This window comes from Chiloscyllium plagiosum, unplaced genomic scaffold, assembly GCF_037043375.1.
Source record: "Chiloscyllium plagiosum isolate Xiang-an unplaced genomic scaffold, Cpla_swu_hap1 HiC_scaffold_44, whole genome shotgun sequence".
NCBI lineage: Eukaryota > Metazoa > Chordata > Chondrichthyes > Orectolobiformes > Hemiscylliidae > Chiloscyllium > Chiloscyllium plagiosum.
Window position 1 is genome coordinate 20,939,645 of NW_028270182.1, and position 24,308 is coordinate 20,963,952.

General features: G+C 46.2%; 1 protein-coding gene across 1 annotated transcript in view; it reads left to right on the forward strand.

The window, feature by feature from the left end:
* The window catches only part of LOC122547338 (voltage-gated potassium channel subunit beta-3-like), an 80,127-nt gene that overhangs the window by 33,199 nt on the left and 22,620 nt on the right, over nucleotides 1-24,308 (forward strand). Inside the window, exons 7-9 of the mRNA XM_087982877.1 lie at nucleotides 1,685-1,723; nucleotides 5,651-5,736; nucleotides 11,215-11,335. Of these exons, the coding sequence (XP_087839003.1) occupies nucleotides 1,685-1,723; nucleotides 5,651-5,736; nucleotides 11,215-11,335 (246 nt within the window). The remainder of the gene's footprint in view (nucleotides 1-1,684; nucleotides 1,724-5,650; nucleotides 5,737-11,214; nucleotides 11,336-24,308) is intronic.

Genomic DNA, 24,308 nt, shown 5'->3' on the forward strand with positions numbered 1-24,308 from the left:
ATGGAGCTCGTCTGGTTTGGGAAACTTGGTTGGTATGGACAGGTTGGGGTCTGTTCCTGTGCTGTATGACTCCGTGACTCTAAATCTATCAGAATTCATTGAGAAGGTAGTGAGAAAGTTAGACAAAGGAGATCCAGTGATCAGATGGCATTTGGTATATAGTGAGCGGTTTTGGGCTCTGTATCTCAGGAAGGATGCGTTGGCATTGGTGTGGGTCCAGATAAGGTTTACAACAGTGATCCCAGGGATGAAGAGCTTGTCACATTGAGGTGTGGTTGAGGAGTCTGGGTCTGTACTCGACGGAGTTGTGAAGGAAGAGGGGGGACTTCGTTGAAACTTTTAGAATACTGAGAGGCCCAGGTGCAGTTGACACGGAGACGCTGTTTCAGGAGTAGAAGAGACTAGGCCCGAGGGCACAGCCTCAGAGTGAAGGGATGACCCTTTAGAAATGAGATGAGGAGGAATCTGTTGCTGAAGATGGCTGTGGAGGCCAAGTCATTGAGTGTATTTAAGACAGAGATAGATAGGTTTTGATTAGTGAGGGGGTCAAGGGTTACAGGGAGAAGGCGGCAAGATGGGGTTGAAAAACCTGTCAGCCATGATCAAATGGTGGAACAGATTCGATGGGCCAAATGGCCTAGCTCTGCTCCTCTGACTTATGGAATTGTGATGCTCATCTGTGAGCATGTGTACATGATCGGGTGATGTGTACAGGGAATGAGCTGCCAGAGGATGTGGTGGAGGTTGGTACAATGACAACATTTAAAAGGCATCTGGAGGGGTACATGAATAGGAAGGGTTTGGAGGGATGTGGGCCAAGTGCTGGCAAATGGGACTTCGTTAAATTAGGATGTTTGGTCAGCATGGATAAGTTGGATCGAAGGGTCTGTTTCTGTGCGCGCACGTGCATGTGTGTGTGTGTCTGTGTATGTGTGTGTGCGTGCGCATGTGTGTGTGTGCATGCTCTTGTGTGCGTGGGTGTGTGTACGTATGCGCGCGTGTGTGTGCATGCGTGTGTGTACATATGCGTGTGTGCCTGTGCGCGCACATGTGTGTGTGTATGTATGCGCGTGTGAGCATATGCGTGTGTGCGTGTGTGTGTGTGCGTTTAAGGCATGTCCATATACACATGTGTGCATTGAGCAGAAGGACATATCTGCAAGCATGTGTATCCGGGTCTGTGAGACACCCTTGATAAACTCATTAAACCTCGAGACGACAGCTCAGATTTCCACCCTCAACTTCCAGTGAGGACCTTAAGCTTGGAACTCAGTTACTGGAGAGTGTCCAGCAGCAGTGAATTATACAGCCACTGAACCACAGCTGACTCTGAGACCACAAATGTACAAATGTCTATTTTTCCCACACTCACATGTTGTTTCACTTAAGCCTTGTGGAAGAGTTTGCATTGCTATAGGTTTAATGAGTTTGGAATTTCTAGCGTGCTCCCCACTCCAGATCTCAGTGACTCAATTCTACTTAACTTTATATAAATCTGAGGAGGTTTCGCAACACTCCATTATTCCTCTTACCAGAGCACCCTGCCTCAAAGGGAATGATACTGAAAGTAATTTAACCATTTCCACACCCATTCTGCGTGTTTATTGCCTCACACGGAGGCACGGAGTTCCATGTTGTTCTGATGTTATCGATTAATTCTCTAAAACCTGCTTTCTGTTGACAGGTCATTACAGCCCGCGCTTGAGGGTTTTCTTTGTGGAAGGTATCTGTCACCAAATGAAGAGTTTCACTTTAATAAGAGCAAAAGACTGGAGATACTGCAAACCTGAAATTAAAACAGGAAGTGCTCGAGAAATTCAGCAGGGCCATGGGAGGAAGAGAAAACAGAATTAATGTTTCGGATCCCATAAGACTCTTCATCAGAACTTAAAGGGGTTGGAAAGTGGTAGCTTTTCTGCTGTTGACAGAAAGGGAACAGCAAGTATGTCAGATGGCGAGACTGCTCAAAATCAAATACAAGATTGCAAATCGTGGTAAAGAAGTGTTAGAGATGTCAAATAGGTGTTAATTTTAGGAGTGAAAAGGTGCAAATTGTGGTAAAGAAATGATAGAGATGTAAAACAGGTGTTAACTTTAGGAGTTAAAAGGTGCAAATAGTAGTAAAGAAGTGATAGAGTTGTAAAATAGGTGTTAAGGTTTGGAGTGGAAAGGTCAAATAGTGGTTAAGAAGTGATAGAGATGTAGGATAGATGTTAAGGTTAGGAGTGAAAAGGTGCAAATACCAGTAAAGAAGCGATAGAGATGTAAGATAGATGTTAAGGTTAGGAGTGAAAAGGTGCAAATACTGGTAAAGAAGTGCTAGAGATGTAAGATAGATGTTAAGAATAGGAGTGAAAAAGAAAATATTGGTTCACTCTGACAACACATACCCGGGGAATGGGGGGGTGCTGTAGTAGCCACCTCAGAGCATGATCTCTGACCTCCATTTTGATGACATCATTTCCCAGCACCTTTCAGTTCTGATGAGTCTGACTGGATTTGAAACATTCACTCTGTTTCTCTCTGTACGAGACCTGTTGAGTTTCTCCAGAGTTCTCTGTGTTTGTAGCCCTTTATTGTTGGTCATGAGAGAGAGGAGCATCTAGCAGGGGGATTGGCGAGAGAAGTTTTGATCTGCTCGCTTGCTTCTCCCCACTACCACAAGAGGCATAAAACAGCCAAATGTCGGCAATGGTATTACTGAGCCAGACTTAACCAGAGAGAAACTTCAGAATGCTCCATTGAAGAGGGACCTGGGTATCCTCATGCACGACACAAGATAATGCATGGCTTAGAAAGGGTGGACGCTGGGAATTTGTTTCTGCCAAGTGGGGTTACTAGGACCCGTGGGCACAGCCTTAGAATTAGAGGGGGTCAATTTAGAAAGGAAATGAGGAGCCATTTCTTCAGCCAGAGATTGGTGGGCCTGTGGAATTCATCGCCACGGAGCACAGTGGAAGCCGGGACGCTAAATGTCTTCAAGGCAGAGATTGATAAATTCTTGATCTCACAAGGAATAATTAAGGGGTACGGGGACAGTGCGGGTAAGTGGTGTTGGAACGCCCATCAGCCATGATTAGATGGCGGAGTGGACTCGATGGGCCGAATGGCCTCACTTCCACTCCTCTGTCTTATGGTCTTATTGAATGAACCTGGTTTAGGAGGAAGGCAAATGGAACTTTGGTGTTTATTGCTTAAGGAATAGAGATGGAAGGGAGTCAGTGATGTTGCAACTGTACAAGGGCATCCGGATCTGGGCTCAGTTTTGACCTCCTTAATTCAGCAACGATATAATTGTCTTGTACAGGAGGTTTTCACGAGCTTGATTCCAGAGATGAGAGGTTTGACCAGATTAAGCAGTTTAGACCGATACTCTGGAGTTTGGGAGAGTGCGAGGAGATGTAATTGAGGGATATAAAACGTGAAAGGGGATCGAGAAAGTAAATATAGAGAGCATCCTTGCTCATACATGGCAATCTAGAATGAGAAGGGGTGGCAGATTTCAATCCAAGGTGAGGCAAACTTCCTTACTCCTCCCAATGACATGAATCCATGGAATTCACTATCCCAGGGTGCATGGATGCTGGGACATGGAATACATTTAAAGAAAACATGGTCAGATTTTTATCTGGTAATGGGCTATCAGGAACAGGGAGGGAGGTGGAGTTGAGGCGGAGATGAGATTAACCACGATTGTATTAAATGGCGAGGCAGGCTCAAGGGACTGGATGGCCTCCTCGTTCGTAGGTTGTTATCATTCGGCTAGCTCTCCTGAAGCAGTCACGACACCAGGATGAGGTGGATGGAAGGTCTGATGTATAGAAACACGAGCAATATGAATGCTGGATCCTCTCTCTCAACGCTACATTCCCATAACCCTCAATGCCTTTAAGGTCAAAGCATGTGCGTCGGTTTTGGCATCAGGTCATCTTTGTCCCTCACCCAGGTTAGTTCATCAGGGGCTGACCTGTTGCTGGGTTTTTAACAAACCATCATATAGCCTCAAGTGACTCCCCACTGTCTGCACCTCTGAAGAGGGGAGCCTCGGCCCTTCTATTACCCGACCAGTGATGTCCCTCCCAGCACAGAGGTCAAAGGTCAGTCGCAACCATGTGACATTGTGGAGGAGACCTGAGGGGCCAAATGGCCTCCTTTCTAGAGTCGCGTGTAGGCCAGGCCAGGTAAGGAGGGCAGATTCCTTTCCTTAAAAGATATTTGGGAACTGGGTGGTTCTCTACAGAGTGAGCTCATTGCTGTGGTTACTGTCACTGGGACTAGAACCAAATGCTCCAGGTTTTTGTTTATTATTTGAAGCTGTTATGGTGGGTTTTGAACCTCTGCCTTCATGGGCCAATGGATTAATTGATGAGTAACAGTAATTAGACCACCACCTCCTGCTGTGTTACCGAGGGGTAGGCCTCAGATGTCTCACCTTGACATCCATCTCATTCTAAAGCAATTCGACTGAGGGTTAGACTCTACGACAGTAGCTGAGGGCCTCTAAGCACATTATAGTCAAAAAAATATCAGCACGCTTGCTGAGGAGGGACAACTAGGAGGGATACCGGAAATAAGGTGACATTTCATACAGTGATATGGGATACGCAGGGTTGCCGTTCAGCCCATCCTGAGTTGTGCTGGTGTTTACACTGCACACTGTTCCCCTCCCCTCGGCCTCCCCTCAGCCTTCGGACATATAGTTAAAACATGCAAACATAGGAGTTAGGAAAAGGCCATTCGGCCCCTCGGGTGTATGTAGGCTCGACCCCATTTTGTTGCCTATCCACGCACCCCAGCATCACCACCTAGTGACCTTTGACCCCCTCGCTGACCAAAAATCGAACATCAGACTTAGAAATATTCAAGGAGCAAGCGCTCGCTGTGGACTGGGGAAGAAAGTGGCGCAGACAGAGACGCTCAGAGGAAGAAATGAAATCCCTCCTCATCTCCTTCTGAAACGAGAGAAGGGAAATTTCCATTCTGTCCCTTTGAGCTCATTCCCTTCTGGAGAAGTTGAGGCCTCTCCCTGTGGGTTTGAACAGCAACACCACTCACTGGAAGAAGCCATTCCACCTGTTTTTTTCAATCTTGGAAGAAATCTGTTCTCTTTATGGTCACTGCTGTGGGATTGGGAATTCTCCCCCTGTCATCCACAGTCAGTGCATGGATTGGGATTGGGAATTCTCCCCCTGTCGACCACAGTCAGTGCATGGATTGGGATTGGGAATTCTCCCCTGCTGACCACAGTCAGTGCATGGATTGGGATTGGGAATTCTCCCCCTGCCGACCACAGTCAGTGCAGGGATTGGGATTGGGAATTCTCCCCCTGCCGACCACAGTCAGTGCAGGGATTGGGATTGGGAATTCCCCCCCTGTTGACCACAGTCAGTGCAGGGATTGGGATTGGGAATTCTCCCCCTGTCATCCACAGTCAGTGCAGGGATTGGGATTGGGAATTCTCCCCCTGTCGACCACAGTCAGTGCAGGGATTGGGATTGGGAACTCCCCCCCTGTCGACCACAGTCAGTGCAGGGATTGGGATTGGGAATTCCCCCCCTGTCGACCACGGTCAGTGCAGGGATTGGCAGAGGGTGGTTTGCAGCACTGGGGACATGAGATCCTCACTCTGCAATTTTCCATCTTCCAACAGAGATTGTCCGGGCCATGACATTCCTCATAAACCAGGGGAAGACAATGTACTGGGGAACATCCCGATGGACCTCAGCGGAGATCATGGTGAGGAGCTGGATGAACATAAAACCCACAGCGTTCCCTGCTCAAGAGATGACAAAGATTCATTCAGGTGGCTTTTGCAAAGGGACACGACAGGACGAGCGTAGACTGCATTTCTGTAGTGCCTTTAGTGGTGGCCAAACACCCTGAGCTGGGTGAAGTAGGGCCACGTTTGGCACTGAGTCACTTGAGCAGATACTGGTGACCACTGACCAAGAGCTGGGTCACCCAGGTCAGTTTTAAGCTGCATCATATTGGAGAGAGAGAGAGCGAGAGAGAGAGAGAGAGAGAGGGCAGGTCACTGTGAAAGACAGAACAAGGAGGAGAGGTTTAGGGAGGGAATTCCCCAAAACATGACCGTCAGAGGTGGAACGAACAGAGGGAGTCAGGGATTCAATGAGAGGTCAGAATTGGAGGGATACACAGAACATAGAAAAAGATAGTGGCTACTGGGGTTACAGAGATAGGGAGGGTGTTGGGGCTGGAGGGGGTTAAAGAGATAGGGAGGGGTGTAGGGGCTGGAGGGGGTTACAGAGATAGGGAGGGGGTGTAGGGGCTGGAGGGGGTTACAGAGTTAGGGAGGGGGTGTAGGGGTTGGAGGGGGTTACAGAGATAGGGAGGGGGTGTAGGGGCTGGAGGGGGTTACAGAGATAGGGAGGGGTGTAGGGGCTGGAGGGGGTTACAGAGATAGGGAGAGGGTGTAGGGGTTGGAGTGGGTTAGAGATAGGGAGGGGTGTAGGGGCTGGAGGGGGTTACAGAGATAGGGAGGGGGTGTAGGGGCTGGAGGGGGGTTACAGAGATAGGGAGAGGGTGTAGGGGCTGGAGGGGGGTTACAGAGATGGGAGGGGGTGTAGGGGCTGGAGGTGAAAGGGAGGATGGAGCAAAGCTGATGTGGAATCATGAGTGGAACCCATCGCGGTCAGTGATGGTAAGTCAGTGCAGGTTTCTGGTTCTGAACTTAATCAAAGGCGTGGCTTTTAAAGAGGTGTGTAATGCTGCCGCACGGGAGTGGTGGAGGGTTACCGAATGCACTTCCCAGACAGCTGATGACATAGTTACCATTGATGGGGTTCGAGGCTGGACTCGTGGGTGAGAGCCAACACCATATCAGCGACTCGGAGGAGCCTCTGCGCTGGAATCACTATTGAAGAAGATTGACCTCTCGGCTCTCCCTTACATCCCTCGCCCTTTCACAACCTATTGGTTTTTCAAACATTGGATGACAGGAGCAGCAGAAGGCCATTCAGCCCCTCCATCTGAGTCTCTCAGCGTCAAGCTGACTGACAGCTTAACGCGGTCCATCAACCTTGAAAGAACAGGGAGTACTTTTGACTCAATCACTGCTCATAGGTCAGTCGTCCCCAGCCCCTGGAGTCTGTCTGCTGAGTCCCTCTTGCATTCCCTCCCGTTCAAGTATATCCTTCTCAGATACGGCTAACCAACTCATTCTTTAGTCCATGCCAGGATGGTACCCTGAATCCCACGCACGCTGTCATTTTCTTGACTCACTCCTTTTAGATTAGATTCCCTACAGTATGGAAACAGGCCCTTCGGCCCAACAAGTCCACACTGACCCTCCTAAGTGTAACCTACCCAGATCCATTCCCCCTCCCTATATATACCCCTGACTAATGCACCTAAAACTATGGGGCAATTTAGCATGGCCAATCCACCCTGACCTGCACATCTTTGGATTGTGGGAGGAAACTCACGCAGACTCGGGGGAGAATGTGAAAACTCCACACAGACGGTCGTCCGAGGCTGGAATCGAACCCAGGTCCCTGGTGCTGTGAGGCAGCAGTGCTAACCACTGAGCCACCGTGCCACCCTGTTGAAATTTGTCAAAAACCTTTGGAAAAACCCAAGTATATCACATCCACCTGTCTCCCCTTGTTGACTCTGTTAGTAACGCCATCAAAACATCCTGGTTTGTCAAAGATGTTGACTTTGGATTGTGGGAGGAAACCCACTCAGACCCGGGGAGAATGTGCAAACTCCACACAGACAGGAATTGTGCCTGGTCCCTGTTGCTTTGAGGTAGCAGCACTAACCACTGTGCCATCCGTAGCTGTAAGCCTAACGATTGGGATAATTTTAGAATCCATCAAAGAAGGACAAGTAAGTTTATCAAGAAATAGAGAATCCAAATGAATGTAAACTAACTGGAAAAATAACATAATAAATAATAAAAAAAAACCATCCATCGATGTTAACTCTGCTTCCCCAATCAGGCAATTCGTTCCTAGGTAACCAGTAACCACATCCTTTGAATAGATTCTAATAAGCTCCCTGTCACTGGTGTCAGGCCTGACAGGTTATTTTGTTCCCTGTTTTCTCTCTCTCACTCTTTTCTAACCATTTCAGACTTTCCAATCTCCAGGAACCATTGCAGAATTAATCGAATTCGGAAAGGTGATTTGTAAAGGTCATTGGGTCTTGGAATTTGTCAACTTTCAGCCCAATTAATTTCTCCAATTCTCCGGTGCTCACTGATATTAATTTAGCTCAACGCCACATTCTGACTACACCATTGGGTCCGAATTATCTCAGGGAGAATTCTTGTGTTCTTTTCTGAAGACAGGCGCAAAGTATTTCTTTAGCTTCTCTTTTTTCCTATCAGAAGTTCACCTATCTCTTCCTGCAATGGCTCACACTTGTCTTTCAGCATCTGAGGAGCAGGAAAATCGACGTTCCGGGCAAAAGCTTTTGCCTGAAATATCGATGTTTCCTGCTCCTCAGATGCTGCCTGACCTGCTGTGCTTTTCCAGCACCACTCTAATCTTGACTCTAATCTCCAGCATCTGCAATACCTGCTTCTACACTTGTCTTTGCCAATCCTTTTGCCATTTTTAAATACCAATACAAACTTTTAAAAACTGCTTTTATTTTTCCAGTTAGTTTACATTCATTTGGATTCTCTATTTCTTGATAAACTTACTTGTCCTTCTTTGATGGATTCTAAAATTATCCCAATCGTTAGGCTTACAGCTACGGATGGCACAGTGGTTAGTGCTGCTGCCTCAAAGGGACCATGGACCAGGCTCAATTCCTGTCTGTGTGGAGTTTGCACATTCTCCCCGGGTCTGAGTGGGTTTCCTCCCACAATCCAAAGATGTGCAGGTCAGGTGAATTGGCTGTGCTAAATTGCCCATTGTGTTGGGTGCATTAGTCAGGGGTAAATATTGGGTAGGGGGGTGGGTCAGTGTGGACTGGTTGGGCCAAAGGGCCTGTTTCCACACTGTAGGGAATCTAATCTACATTTTTGTTTTTGGCAATTCCTTCACCTCCTGTAATAGGGTTAGGGTTAAGGTAACCCCAACTCAATTTCTTTTGGGAAAATTTTACCTTAAAGAGATGTAAGTTCGTTGAAAAACATGAATTGACTCTTGAATTACTAGCCATTGTACCTCGTGTTAAACTTTTAAACGTCATTTTCCAATCCATCAGATTCCCATACTTTGATAATTGCTTAGATTTAAGACACCAGTTTGAGATTGAATTACACTCTTTTTGTTTTAAATTGTCATACAATGTTCAATATTCCTTCAAGATTCCTGTACAGTAAGGTTATTAATGATTCCTTTCTCATTGTATAATACCAGATCAAAAATAACCTATGTCCTAGATGATTCCTCAACATGTTCCTCCAGAAAACTATCTCAATAACTGTCTCAAATACATTCCAAGACCACCTACTCCACAGCATTGGTGCTCGTTAGATTTACCCAGCAAATATTGAAGTCATGCATGATGCTGCATTCTCCTTGTTAAATGCATCTCTGCATAGAACATCGAACAATACAGGGCAGAACAGGCCCTTCAGCCCTCAATGCTGCGCCGACCTGTGAGCTATGCTCAGCTCGTCCCCCTACACTATCCCAATATCATCCATGTGCTTATCTAAGGATTGTTTAAATCTCCCTAATGTGGCTGAATTGACTACATTGGCAGGCAGGGCATTCCACACCCTCACCACTCTCTGAGTAAAGAACCTGCCTCTGACATCTGTCTTAAATCTATCACCCCTCAATTTGTAGTTATGCCCCATCGTACACGCTGACATCATCATCCTAGGGAAAAGACTCTCACTGTCCACCCTATCTAATCCTCTGATCATCTTGTATGTCTCTATCAAATCCCCCCTTAGCCTCTTCTTTCCAATGAGAACAGACCCAAGTCCCTCAGCCTTTCCTCATAAGACCTTCCCTCCAGACCAGGCAACATCCTGGTAAATCTCCTCTGCGCCTTTTCCAAAGTTTCCACATCCTTCCTGTAAAGGGGTGACCTTTCCTGATTTATACTGTGTCCCACAATGCCACTGCTGTTTGGTGCTCTACAAACAGCCCCTCACTCTTTCTTTGCCTCACGAAATATCAGGTTCTCTCAAGTGGAAACCTTCTGTCACCAAAACATGACTCCAGCTCCTCTCCCTTTCTGCCGATCCATCCGAAATGATGAATATCCTTTTGTGTTCAGTTGCCAGTCCTGCAGCCACAGCTCTGTCACGGCAATCAGGTCCAGCTTGACCCAAGACCAGCCCGCATGCCCCAGGAATCTAAAGCCCTCCCTCCTGCACCATTTTCCCCAGCCCTGTGTTTGATCACACAAACTTCCTGTGTCTGTCCTCATGAACACGTGGGGGTCGATCCCGCACCTTACGGCCTGAGGGGCCCTGATTACTCAGTCTCGTGCCCGAAAATCTGCTTCCGGGATTACATCCCTCTTTCTCCCGGTGTGGGCTGTGACCTCTGGCTCTGCACCCGACCCCAAAATAACGCCCTGCAGCTGCCCTTTGACCCCGGCGTCAGGGAGACTTGGCGTCACACCTCTGGGCACAGAAAAACGTATCTGTTCCTCGAACTATTAATCACTGCACTATTACCCAATCCCACATCCCGTAAGCTGAGCCATTTTCGGTGTTACAGTTGTACATTCCTGGAAAAAGCCATCATCCTCACCAGTACCCGAAAGGAAAGGTGCTTTAGTGAGTCAGGTAGGCTCGGGGGGGCGGGTGGGGGAGGACTCCTGTACCCGAGCCAGGACCGAATCACCTGGTGATCTTAGACTGCCCAGCGCTACCCAGTCCCTAGCCACCTCTCTAGCTCTGCAAGGTAACCAGCCGCAGTTATTAAACACGTCATCCACATCAATCTCAGTCTTACAAAAGACCCCAGTGACTCCAGCTCAAGTTCCAAAGCACAGACGTTAAGTCTCCTGTGATTGTCTGGGGTCACAAGGCATGGGATTCAGTCCACACAGCTGAGCTGTCCTGCCATGCCTGCCATTTAGCTTCAGGCTACCTACTCCCTCCAACATACGCTGCCTTGCCTCCTCTGTGTGGGAAGCCAGGACATTCGAGAGTGCAGAGATTGATGGGGGAAGGGGGAACGTTTCAGCAATCGTTCACTTGCAGAAGCATTGTGACTGTTACAGTTCACGTAGCACTGTCACTGACCATCTCTCGTGCCTCTCTGTCCTCAGGAAGCTTACGCCATTGCCCGTCAGTTTAACCTGATCACTCCGTCCTGTGAGCAGGCTCAGTATCATCTCTTCCAGAGAGACAAGGTCGAGGCACACCTTCCTGAGCTCTACCACAAGATCGGTGAGTATTCAAGGCAGCTGGCACACTGCAGGCTCACTACAGTGGCACTGTAACACACCGCAAACACACCACAGGTACACTGTAAACACACCACAAGTACGCCACAAATACACCACAAACACACCGTAAACGCACCATCAATACACCACAAACACACCATCAATACACAACAAACACACCGTAAACACACCGTCAATACACCACAAACACACCGTAAACACACCATCAATACACCACAAACACACCATAAACACACCATCAATACACCACAAACACACCATAAACACACCATCAATACACCACAAACACACCATCAATACACCACAAACACACCATCAACACACCATAAACACACCATCAATACACCACAAACACACCGTAAACACACCGTCAATACACCACAAACACACCATTAATACACCACAAACACACCGTAAACACACTCAATACACCACAAACACACCGTCAATTCACCGCAAACACACCGTAAACACACCGTCAATACACCACAAACACAGCATCAGTACACCACAAACACACCATCAATACAACACAAACACACCATAAACACACCATCAATACACCACAAACACGCCGTCAATTCACCACAAACACACCGTAAACACACCGTCAATACACCACAAACACACCGCTAATACACCATCAATACACCACAAATACACCACCAATACACCACAAACACACTACAAACACACCATCAATACACCACAAACACACCATCAATACACCATCAATACACCACAAACACACTGTAAACACACCATCAATAGACCACGAACACACTGTAAACACACCATCAATACACCACAAACACACCATAAACACACCATCAATACACCACAAACACACTACAAACACACCATCAATACACCACAAACACACCATCAATACACCACAAACACACCATCAATACACCACAAACACACCATCAATACACCACAAAGACACCATCAATACACCACAAACACACCATAAACACACCATCAATACACCACAAAGACACCATCAATACACCACAAACACACCGTAAACACACCATCAATACACCACAAACACACCGTAAACACACCATCAATACACCACAAACACACCATAAACACACCATCAATACACCACAAACACACCGTAAACACACCATCAATACACCACAAACACACCATTAATACACCACAAACATTCCGTAAACACATTCAATACACCACAAACATACCGTAAACACACCATCAATACACCACAAACACACCGTAAACACACCATCAATACACAACAAACACACCATCAATACACCACAAACACACCATAAACACACCATCAATACACCACAAACACACCATCAATACACCATAAACACACCGTAAACACACATTTAATACAAAACAAACGCACCATCACTACACCACAAACACACCGTAAACGCACCATCAATACACCACAAACACACCATCAATACACCACAAACACACCGTAAACACACCATCAATACACCACAAACACACCGGAAACACTCCATCAATACACCACGAACACACCATTATTACACCACAAACACACCGTAAACACACTCAATACACCACAAACACACCGTAAACACACCGTCAATTCACCGCAAACACACCGTAAACACACCGTCAATACACCATAAACACACCATCAGTACACCACAAACACACCATCAATACACCGCAAACACACCGTAAACACACCATCAATACACCACAAACACACCGCCAATACACCATCAATACACCACAAATACACCATCAATACACCACAAACACACCACAAACACACCATCAATACACCACAAACACACCATCAATACACCACAAACACACCACAAACACACCATCAATACACCACAAACACACCGTAAACGCACCATCAATACACCACAAACACAACGTAAACACACCATCAATACACCACAAACACACCGTAAACACACCATCAATACACCACAAACACACCATTAATACACCACAAACACACCGTAAACACACCGTCAATTCACCGCAAACACACCATAAACACACCGTCAATACACCACAAACACACCATCAGTATACTACAAACACACCATCAATACACCACAAACACACCGTAAACACACCATCAATACACCACGAATACGCCGTCAATTCACCACAAACACACCGTAAACACACCGTCAATACACCACAAACACACCGCCAATACACCATCAATACACCACAAACACACCATCAATACACCACAAACACACCATCAATACACCACAAACACACTGTAAACACACCATCAATACACCATAAACACACTGTAAACACACCATCAATACACCATAAACACACCATCAGTACACCACAAACACACTGTAAACACACCATCAATACGCCACGAACACACTGTAAACACACCGTCAATACACCACAAACACACCATAAACACACAGTCAATACACCATAAACACACCGTAAACACACCATCAATACACCACAAACACACTGTAAACACACCATCAATACACCGCAAACACACCGTAAACACACAGTCAATACACCATAAACACACTGTAAACACACCATCAATACACCACAAACACACCGTAAACACACCATCAATACACCACAAACACACCGTAAACACACCGTCAATACACCACAAACACACTGTAAACACACCATCAATACACCACAAACACACCATTAATACACCACAAACTTTCCGTAAACACACTCAATACACCACAAACACACCGTAAACACACCATCAATACACCACAAACACACCGTAAACACACCGTCAATACACCACAAACACACCATCAGTACACCACAAACACACCATCAATACACCACAAACACACCGTAAACACACCGTCAATACACCACAAACACACCGTTAACACACCATCAATACACCACAAACACACTGTAAACACACCATCAATACACCACAAACACACTGTAAACACACCATCAATACACCACAAACACACCGTAAACACACCATCAATACACCACAAACACACCGTAAACACACCGTCAATACACCACAAACACACCATCAGTACACCACAAACACACCATCAATACACCACAAACACACCGTAAACACACCGTCAATACACCACAAACACACCGTTAACACACCATCAATACACCACAAACACACTGTAAACACACCATCAATACACCACAAACACACCGTAAACACACCGTCAATACACCACAAACACACCGTTAACACACCGTCAATACACCACAAACACACCGTTAACACACCATCAATACACCACAAACACACCGTAAACACACCATCAATACACCACAAACACACCGTAAACACACCGTCAATACACCACAAACACACCATCAGTACACCACAAACACACCATCAATACACCACAAATACACCACAAACACACCGTCAATACACCACAAACACACCGTAAACACACCGTCAATACACCACAAACACACCGCCAATACATCATCAATACACCACAAACACTCCACAAACACACCATCAATATACCACAAACACTCCATCAATACACCACTAACACACCATAAACACACTGTCAATACACCACAAACACACCATCAATACACCACAAACACACCGTAAACACACCGTCAATACACCACAAACACACCGTAAACACACTGTCAATACACCACAAACACACCATCAATACACCACAAACACACCGTAAACACACCGTCAATACACCACAAACACACCGTAAACACACCATCAATACACCACAAATACACCACAAACACACCGTCAATTCACCACAAACACACCGTAAACACACCGTCAATACACCACAGACACGCCGCCAATACACCATCAATACACCACAAACACACCATCAATACACCACAAACCCACACCAACACACCATCAATACACCACAAACACACCGTAAACACACCGTCAATACACCACAAACACACTGTAAACACACCATCAATACACCACAAACACACCATTAATACACCACAAACTTTCCGTAAACACACTCAATACACCACAAACACACCGTAAACACACCATCAATACACCACAAACACACCGTAAACACACCGTCAATACACCACAAACACACCATCAGTACACCACAAACACACCATCAATACACCACAAACACACCGTAAACACACCGTCAATACACCACAAACACACCGTTAACACACCATCAATACACCACAAATACACCACAAACACACCGTCAATACACCACAAACACACCGTAAACACACCGTCAATACACCACAAACACACCGCCAATACATCATCAATACACCACAAACACTCCACAAACACACCATCAATATACCACAAACACTCCATCAATACACCACTAACACACCATAAACACACCATCAATACACCACAAACACACCGTAAACACACCGTCAATACACCACAAACACACCATCAATACACCACAAACACACCGTAAACACACCATCAATACACCACAAACACACCGTAAACACACCGTCAATATACCACAAACACTCCATCAATACACCACTAACACACCATAAACACACCATCAATACACCACAAACACACCGTAAACACACCGTCAATACACCACAAACACACCATCAATACACCACAAACACACCGTAAACACACCGTCAATACACCACAAACACACCGTAAACACACCATCAATACACCACAAATACACCACAAACACACCGTCAATTCACCACAAACACACCGTAAACACACCGTCAATACACCACAGACACGCCGCCAATACACCATCAATACACCACAAACACACCATCAATACACCACAAACCCACACCAACACACCATCAATACACCACAAACACACCGTAAACGCACCATCAATACACCACAAACACACCATCAATACACCACAAACCCACACCAACACACCATCAATACACCACAAACACACCGTAAACACATCATCAATACACCTCAAAAATATTGTAAACACACCATCAATACACCACAAACACACCATCAATACACCACAAACACACCACAAACACACCATCAATACACCGTAAACACACTGTAAACACACCATCAATACACCACAAACACACCATCAATACACCGTAAACACACTGTAAACACACCATCAATACACCACAAACACACCATCAATACACCGTAAACACACTCTAAACACACCATCAATACACCACAAACACACCATAAACACACCATCAATACACCACAAACACACCGTAAACACACCATCAATACACCACAAACACACCATCAATACACCACAAACACACCACAAACACACCATCAATACACCACAAACACACCATCAATACACCACAAACACACCACAAACACACCATCAATACACCACAAACACACCATCAATACACCACAAACACACCGTAAACACACCTTCAATACACCACAAACACACCATCAATACACCGTAAACACACTGTAAACACACCATCAATACACCACAAACACACCATCAATACACCACAAACACACCACAAACACACCATCAATACACCACAAATACACTGTAAACACACCATCAATACACCACAAACACACCATAAGCACATCATCAATACACCACAAACACACCATAAACACACCATCAATACACCACAAACACACCATAAACACACCATCAATACACCACAAACACACCATAAACACATCATCAATACACCACAAACACACCATAAACACATCATCAATACACCACAAACACACCACAAACACACCATCAATACACCACAAACACACCACAAACACACCATCAATACACCACAAACACACCATCAATACACCACAAACACACCATCAATACACCACAAACACACCACAAACACACCATCAATACACCACAAACACACCATCAATACACCACAAACACACCATCAATACACCACAAACACACCACAAACACACCATCAATACACCACAAACACACTGTAAACACACCATCAATACACCACAAACACACCATCAATACACCACAAACACACCGTAAACACACCATCAATACACCACAAACACACCGTAAACACACCGTCAATACACCACAAACACTCCATCAATACACCACAAACACACCATCAATACACCACAAACACACCGTAAACACACCATCAATACACCACAAACACACCACAAACACACCATCAATACACCACAAACACACTGTAAACACACCATCAATACACCACAAACACACCATCAATACACCACAAACACACCGTAAACACACCATCAATACACCACAAACACACCGTAAACACACCATCAATACACCACAAACACACCATCAATACACCGTAAACACACCACAAACACACCATCAATACACCACAAACACACTGTAAACACACCATCAATACACCACAAACACACCATCAATACACCACAAACACACCACAAACACACCATCAATACACCACAAATACACTGTAAACACACCATCAATACACCACAAACACACCATAAGCACATCATCAATACACCACAAACACACCATAAACACACCATCAATACACCACAAACACACCATAAACACACCATCAATACACCACAAACACACCATAAACACATCATCAATACACCACAAACACACCATAAACACACCATCAATACACCACAAACACACCATCAATACACCACAAACACACCATCAATACACCACAAACACACCATAAACACATCATCAATACACCACAAACACACCATAAACACACCATCAATACACCACAAACACATCATCAATACACCACAAACACACCATCAATACACCACAAACACACCATCAATACACCACAAACACACCATCAATACACCACAAACACACCATCAATACACCACAAACACACCATCAATACACCACAAACACACCACAAACACACCATCAATACACCACAAACACACCATCAATACACCACAAACACACCATAAACACATCATCAATACACCACAAACACACCATAAACACACCATCAATACACCACAAACACATCATCAATACACCACAAACACACCATCAATACACCACAAACACACTGTAAACACACCATCAATACACCACAAACACACCATAAGCACATCATCAATACACCACAAACACACCATAAACACACCATCAATACACCACAAACACACCATAAACACACCATCAATACACCACAAACACACCATAAACACATCATCAATACACCACAAACACACCATAAACACATCATCAATACACCACAAACACACCACAAACACACCATCAATACACCACAAACACACCACAAACACACCATCAATACACCACAAACACACCATCAATACACCACAAACACACCATCAATACACCACAAACACACCACAAACACACCATCAATACACCACAAACACACCATCAATACACCACAAACACACCATCAACACACCATAAACACACCATCAATACACCACAAACACACCGTAAACACACCGTCAATACACCACAAACACACCGTTAACACACCATCAATACACCGCAAATACACCACAAACACACCGTCAATACACCACAAACACACCGTAAACACACCGTCAATACACCACAAACACACTGTAAACACACCATCAATACACCACAAACACACCGTAAACACACCATCAATACACCACAAACACACCGTAAACACACCGTCAATACACCACAAACACACCATCAATACACCACAAACACACCACAAACACACCATCAATACACCACAAACACACCATCAATACACCACAAACACACCATAAACACATCATCAATACACCACAAACACACCATAAACACACCATCAATACACCACAAACACATCATCAATACACCACAAACACACCATCAATACACCACAAACACACCATCAATACACCACAAACACACCATCAATACACCACAAACACACCACAAACACACCATCAATACACCACAAACACATCATCAATACACCACAAACACACCATCAATACACCACAAACACACCATCAATACACCACAAACACACCACAAACACACCATCAATACACCACAAACACATCATCAATACACCACAAACACACCATCAATACACCACAAACACACCATCAATACACCACAAACACACCATCAATACACCACAAACACACCATCAATACACCACAAACACACCATCAATACACCACAAACACACCACAAACACACCATCAATACACCACAAACACATCATCAATACACCACAAACACACCATCAATACACCACAAACACACCATCAATACACCACAAACACACCATCAATACACCACAAACACACCATCAATACACCACAAACACACCATCAATACACCACAAACACACCATCAATACACCACAAACACACCATCAATACACCACAAACACACTGTAAACAGACCGTCAATATTGAATTGAATTGAATTTATTGTCACGTGAACCGAGACACAGTGAAAAGCCTTGCCTTGTGAGCAATACAGACAGGTCACAGAGTTAAGTAACATAGATCAGTAAATAATGGGTAAACAGCGGCAAAAATAAAAACACAGGGACAGGCGAATGTTCAGAGTTTGTGAGTCCATTCCGTATTCTAACAACAGTCGGGTAGAAACTGTTTCCAAACCGGGTGGTGCGTGTGTTCAGGTTTCTGTACCTTCTCCCCGATGGTAGAGGTTGTAGAAAAACATTGCCAGGGTGGGGGGTGGATCTTTGAGAATGCTGGCGGCCTTTCCCTGACAGCGGGGCCTGGTCGATGGATTCTATAGATGGGAGGTTGGCCTTTGTGATTGTCCGGGCCGGGTTCACCACTCTCTGTAACCGTCTCCGATCCTGAATGGTACAGTTGCCACACCAGGTAGTGATACATCCAGACAGAACACTCTCGATGGCACACCTATAAAAGTTGGTAAAGGGTATTCACCGTCATGCCAAATTACCTCAACTGCCTGAAGAAGGAGAGACGTTGTCGGGCCTTTGTAACCAGTGCATCCACTTGTTGCTAATGACCACTCCCAGGAGCTTGACACTCTCCACTTGTCCCACCTCTGCGTTGTTAATGTGTAGTGGGGTATGAGTAACATCCCGCTGAAAGTCAATAATGCGTTCCTTGGTTTTGCCAGCATTGAGAGCTAGTTCCCACCTCCCGTCTGTAGTCTGTTTCGTCACCACCGACTATGGTGGTGTCATCAGTGAACTTGTAAATGGCATTAGTCTGGTATTTGGCGCCACAGTCATGGGTATACAGTGAGTACAGTAAGGGGCTGAGTACGCACCCCTGGGGGGGGGGGGGCGAGCGCTCCAGTGTTGAGTGTTAGTGAGGATGAAATATTGTCCCCAATCTTCACTGATTGTGGCCTGTCGGTCAGGAAACTGAGGCTCTAGATGCAAAGAGTGGGGCTTACTCTAAGATCAGTAAGTTTAGTAATCAGTCTCGAGGGGATAATAGTGTTGGAGGCTGAACTGTATTCAATGTGTAAGATTCTTACGTAGCTGTTCTTGGTGTCAAGATGTTCTAGGGAGGAGTGAAGGGCAAGTGATATGGCATCTGACATGGATCGGTTGGTCCGATAGGCAAATTGGAGTGGGTCAAGAGTAGTGGGGAGGCTGGAGTTGATTAATGCCATGACCGGCCTTTCAAAGCACTTCATGACCCACCGAAGTTAGGGCCACTGGGCGGTAGTCATTGAGACATGCTGCATGAGCCTTCTTAGGCACAAGGATGATGTTGGTCCTCTTGGAACAGGCCCGGACAGTGGCCTGCTGCAGGGAGAGGTTGAAGATGTCTGAGAAGATCTGCAGTTGATCTGCGCCTGCTCCGAGTGCACGGCCCGGTACTCTGTCTGGTCCCATCGCTTTCCCTGGATTCACACGAAGGAAAACTGCTCTAATCTCTGATGCAGTGACTGTTGGGATGGTTTGTCAGGACTTGTCAGAATAGGTGTTGCCTCTCCGCCGGAATTCTGCTCAAAACGAGCATAGAAGGCATCGAGACGATCTGGGAGGGATGTGTCATTATCTGCTATCTTTCACTGTCTCTTTTTCGAACCTGTGAAGTCATTCAGTCCTTGCCATAGTCGCGGGGTGTCTGTCTGGGTCTCTAGTTCGGATCAGTATTGGTCCTTGGCTGTCTTAATGACTCTGCGAAGGTCAGACTCGGATTCCTTAAACTTGAGTGGGTCTCCTGACCTGAAGGCCTCACACCTGGTTTTTAGCAGGTTCTGTATGTCCTCATTCTTCCAGGGTTTCCTGTTGGGGAACACCCGGGTTGACTTCCTCTGTATACAGTCCTCCACACACTTGCTGATAAAGTCTGTGATGGTGGTGACGAACCCATCCAAGGTACCTGCGGCCTGTTTGAATATGGTCCAACCAGCCGATTCCAGACAGCACCGGAGTTAATCCTCTGCCTCCAGCGACCAGCACTGGGCCTGTATCCGCGAGGGGGTCTCCTGTTTGAGCTTTTGCCTGTAAGCCGGGAGAAGAAACACGGCATTGTGGTCAGAGTTCCCGAAATGAGAGCGGGGCATGGAGTGGTAGGCATCCTTCACAGTCGTGTAGCAGTGGTCTAAAATGTTCAGGCCCCTGGTGGGGCAGGTAATGTCCTGGTGGTACTTGGGCAACACCTTCCTTAGATTGGCTTGATTGAAGTCACCAGTGACAATAAACAGGGCCTCAGGGTGTTAGTGGTGGAGCGTAGCACAAAATCACGGTAAACAGAATCCCTATAGTGTGGGAACAAGCCATTCTGCCCATTGAGTCCACAGGAACCCTCAGAAGATCATCCCAGTCAGACACAAATCCCCGACCCTATCCCTCTTACCCAGCATTTCCCACAGCTAACCCACCTAGCCTGAACGTTATGGAGCAGTTTAGCACGGCCAATCCTCCCAAGCTGCACATCTTTTGGATTGTGGGAGGGAACCCCCACAGACACGGGGAGAATGTGCAAACTCCACACAGACAGTCGCCCGAGGCTGGAATCGAACCTGGGTCCCTGGTGCTGTGAGGCAGCAGTGCTAACCGCTGAGCCACCGTGCCGGCCCTTTAGATTCCCTATAGTGTGGAAACAGGCCCTTCGACCTAACCAGTCCACATTGACTCTCTGAAGAGTAACCCACCCAGACTCATCTCCCTCTAACACTATGGCCAATCCACCCTGACCTGCACATCTTTGGACTGTGGGAGGAAACCCACGCAGACATGGGGAGAATGTGCAAACTCCACACAGACAGTCACCTGAGGCTGGGATCGAACCTGGGACCCTGGTGCTGTGAGGCAGCAGTGCTAACCACTGAGCCACCTTGCTGTATATATGGTATGATCTGCCTGTAAAGCACACAAAACAACACTTTTCACTCTATTTGGTATTAGTGACAGCGCTAAATCAAATCAAATTGAAATACACCATAATTGTAAAGACATCACTAATGTATTGTGAACACAACACAAACATGCAGTAAATACACTGCAAATACACCATACAAGTAGTGTAAAGATACCACAGACACACCAGAAACACAACTCCAGCATCCCACATGGAAGATATAGAATGTCAGGAAATAGATGGTGACATCTTGCAAAATGTCCATATTCCAGAGGAGGAAGTGCTGGATGTCTTAAAACACATAAAGGTGGATAAATCCCCAGGACCTGATCAGGTGTACGCTAGATTAGGGATAGTCAGCACGGCTTTGTGCGAGGGAAATCATGTCTCATGAACTTGAGTTTTTTGAAGAAGTAACAAAGAGGATTGATGAACGCAGAGAGGTAGATGTGATCTATATGGATCTATATGATCTAGAAGGCGTTCAACAAGGTTCCTTCTGGGAGACTAGTTAGCAAGGTTAGATCTCATGGAATATAGGGAGAACTGGCCATTTGGATACAGGTAGAAACAATGACTGCAGATGCTGGAAACCAGAGTTTAGATTAGAGAGGTGCTGGAAAAGCACAGCAGGTCAGGCAGCATCCAAGGAGCAGGAAAATCAATGTTTCGGGCAAAAGCCCTTCATCAGGAATACAGGCAGAGAGCCTGAAGGGTGGAGAGATAAGTGAGAGGAGGGTGGGGGTGTGGAGAAAGTAGCATAGAGTACAATGGGTGAGTGGGGGAGGGGATGAAGGTGATAGGTCAGGGAGGAGAGGGTGGAGTGGATAGGTGGAAAAGGAGATAGGCAGGTAGGACAAGTCATGGGGACAGTGTGGAGCTGGAAGTTTGGAACTAGGGTGAGGTGGGGGAAGGGGAAATGAGGAAACTGTTGAAGTCCACACTGATGCCCTGGGGTTGAAGTGTTCCGAGGTGGAAGATGAGGCGTTCTTCCTCCAGGCGTCTGGTAGTGATGGAGCAGTGGTAAAGGACGCCCAGGACCTCCATGTCCTCGGCAGAGCGGGAGGGGGAGTTGAAATGTTGGGCCGCGGGGCGGTGTGGTTAATTGGTGCGGGTGTCTCAGAGATGTTCTCTAAAGCGCTCTGCTAGGAGGCGTCCAGTCTCCCCAATGTAGAGGAGACCGCATCGGGAGCAACGGATACAATAAATGATATTAGTGGATGTACAGGCAAAACTTTGATGGATGTGGAAGGCTCCTTTAGGGCCTTGGATACAGGTGAGGGAGGAGGTGTGGGCGCAGGTTTTACAGTTCCTGCGGTGGCAGGGGAAGGTGCCAGGATGGGAGGGTGGGTCGTAGGGGGTGTGGACCTGACCAGGTAGTCACGGAGGGAACGGTCTTTGCGTAAGGCGGAAAAGGGTGGGGAGGGAAATATATCCCTGGTGGTGGGGTCCGTTTGGAGGTGGTGGAAATGTCGGCGGATGATTTGGTTTATGCAAAGGTTGGTAGGGTGTAAGGTGAGCACCAGGGGCGTTCTGTCCTTGTTACGGTTGGAGGGGTGGGGTCTGAGGGCGGAGGTGCGGGATGTGGACGAGATGCGTTGGAGGGCATCGTTAACCACGTGAG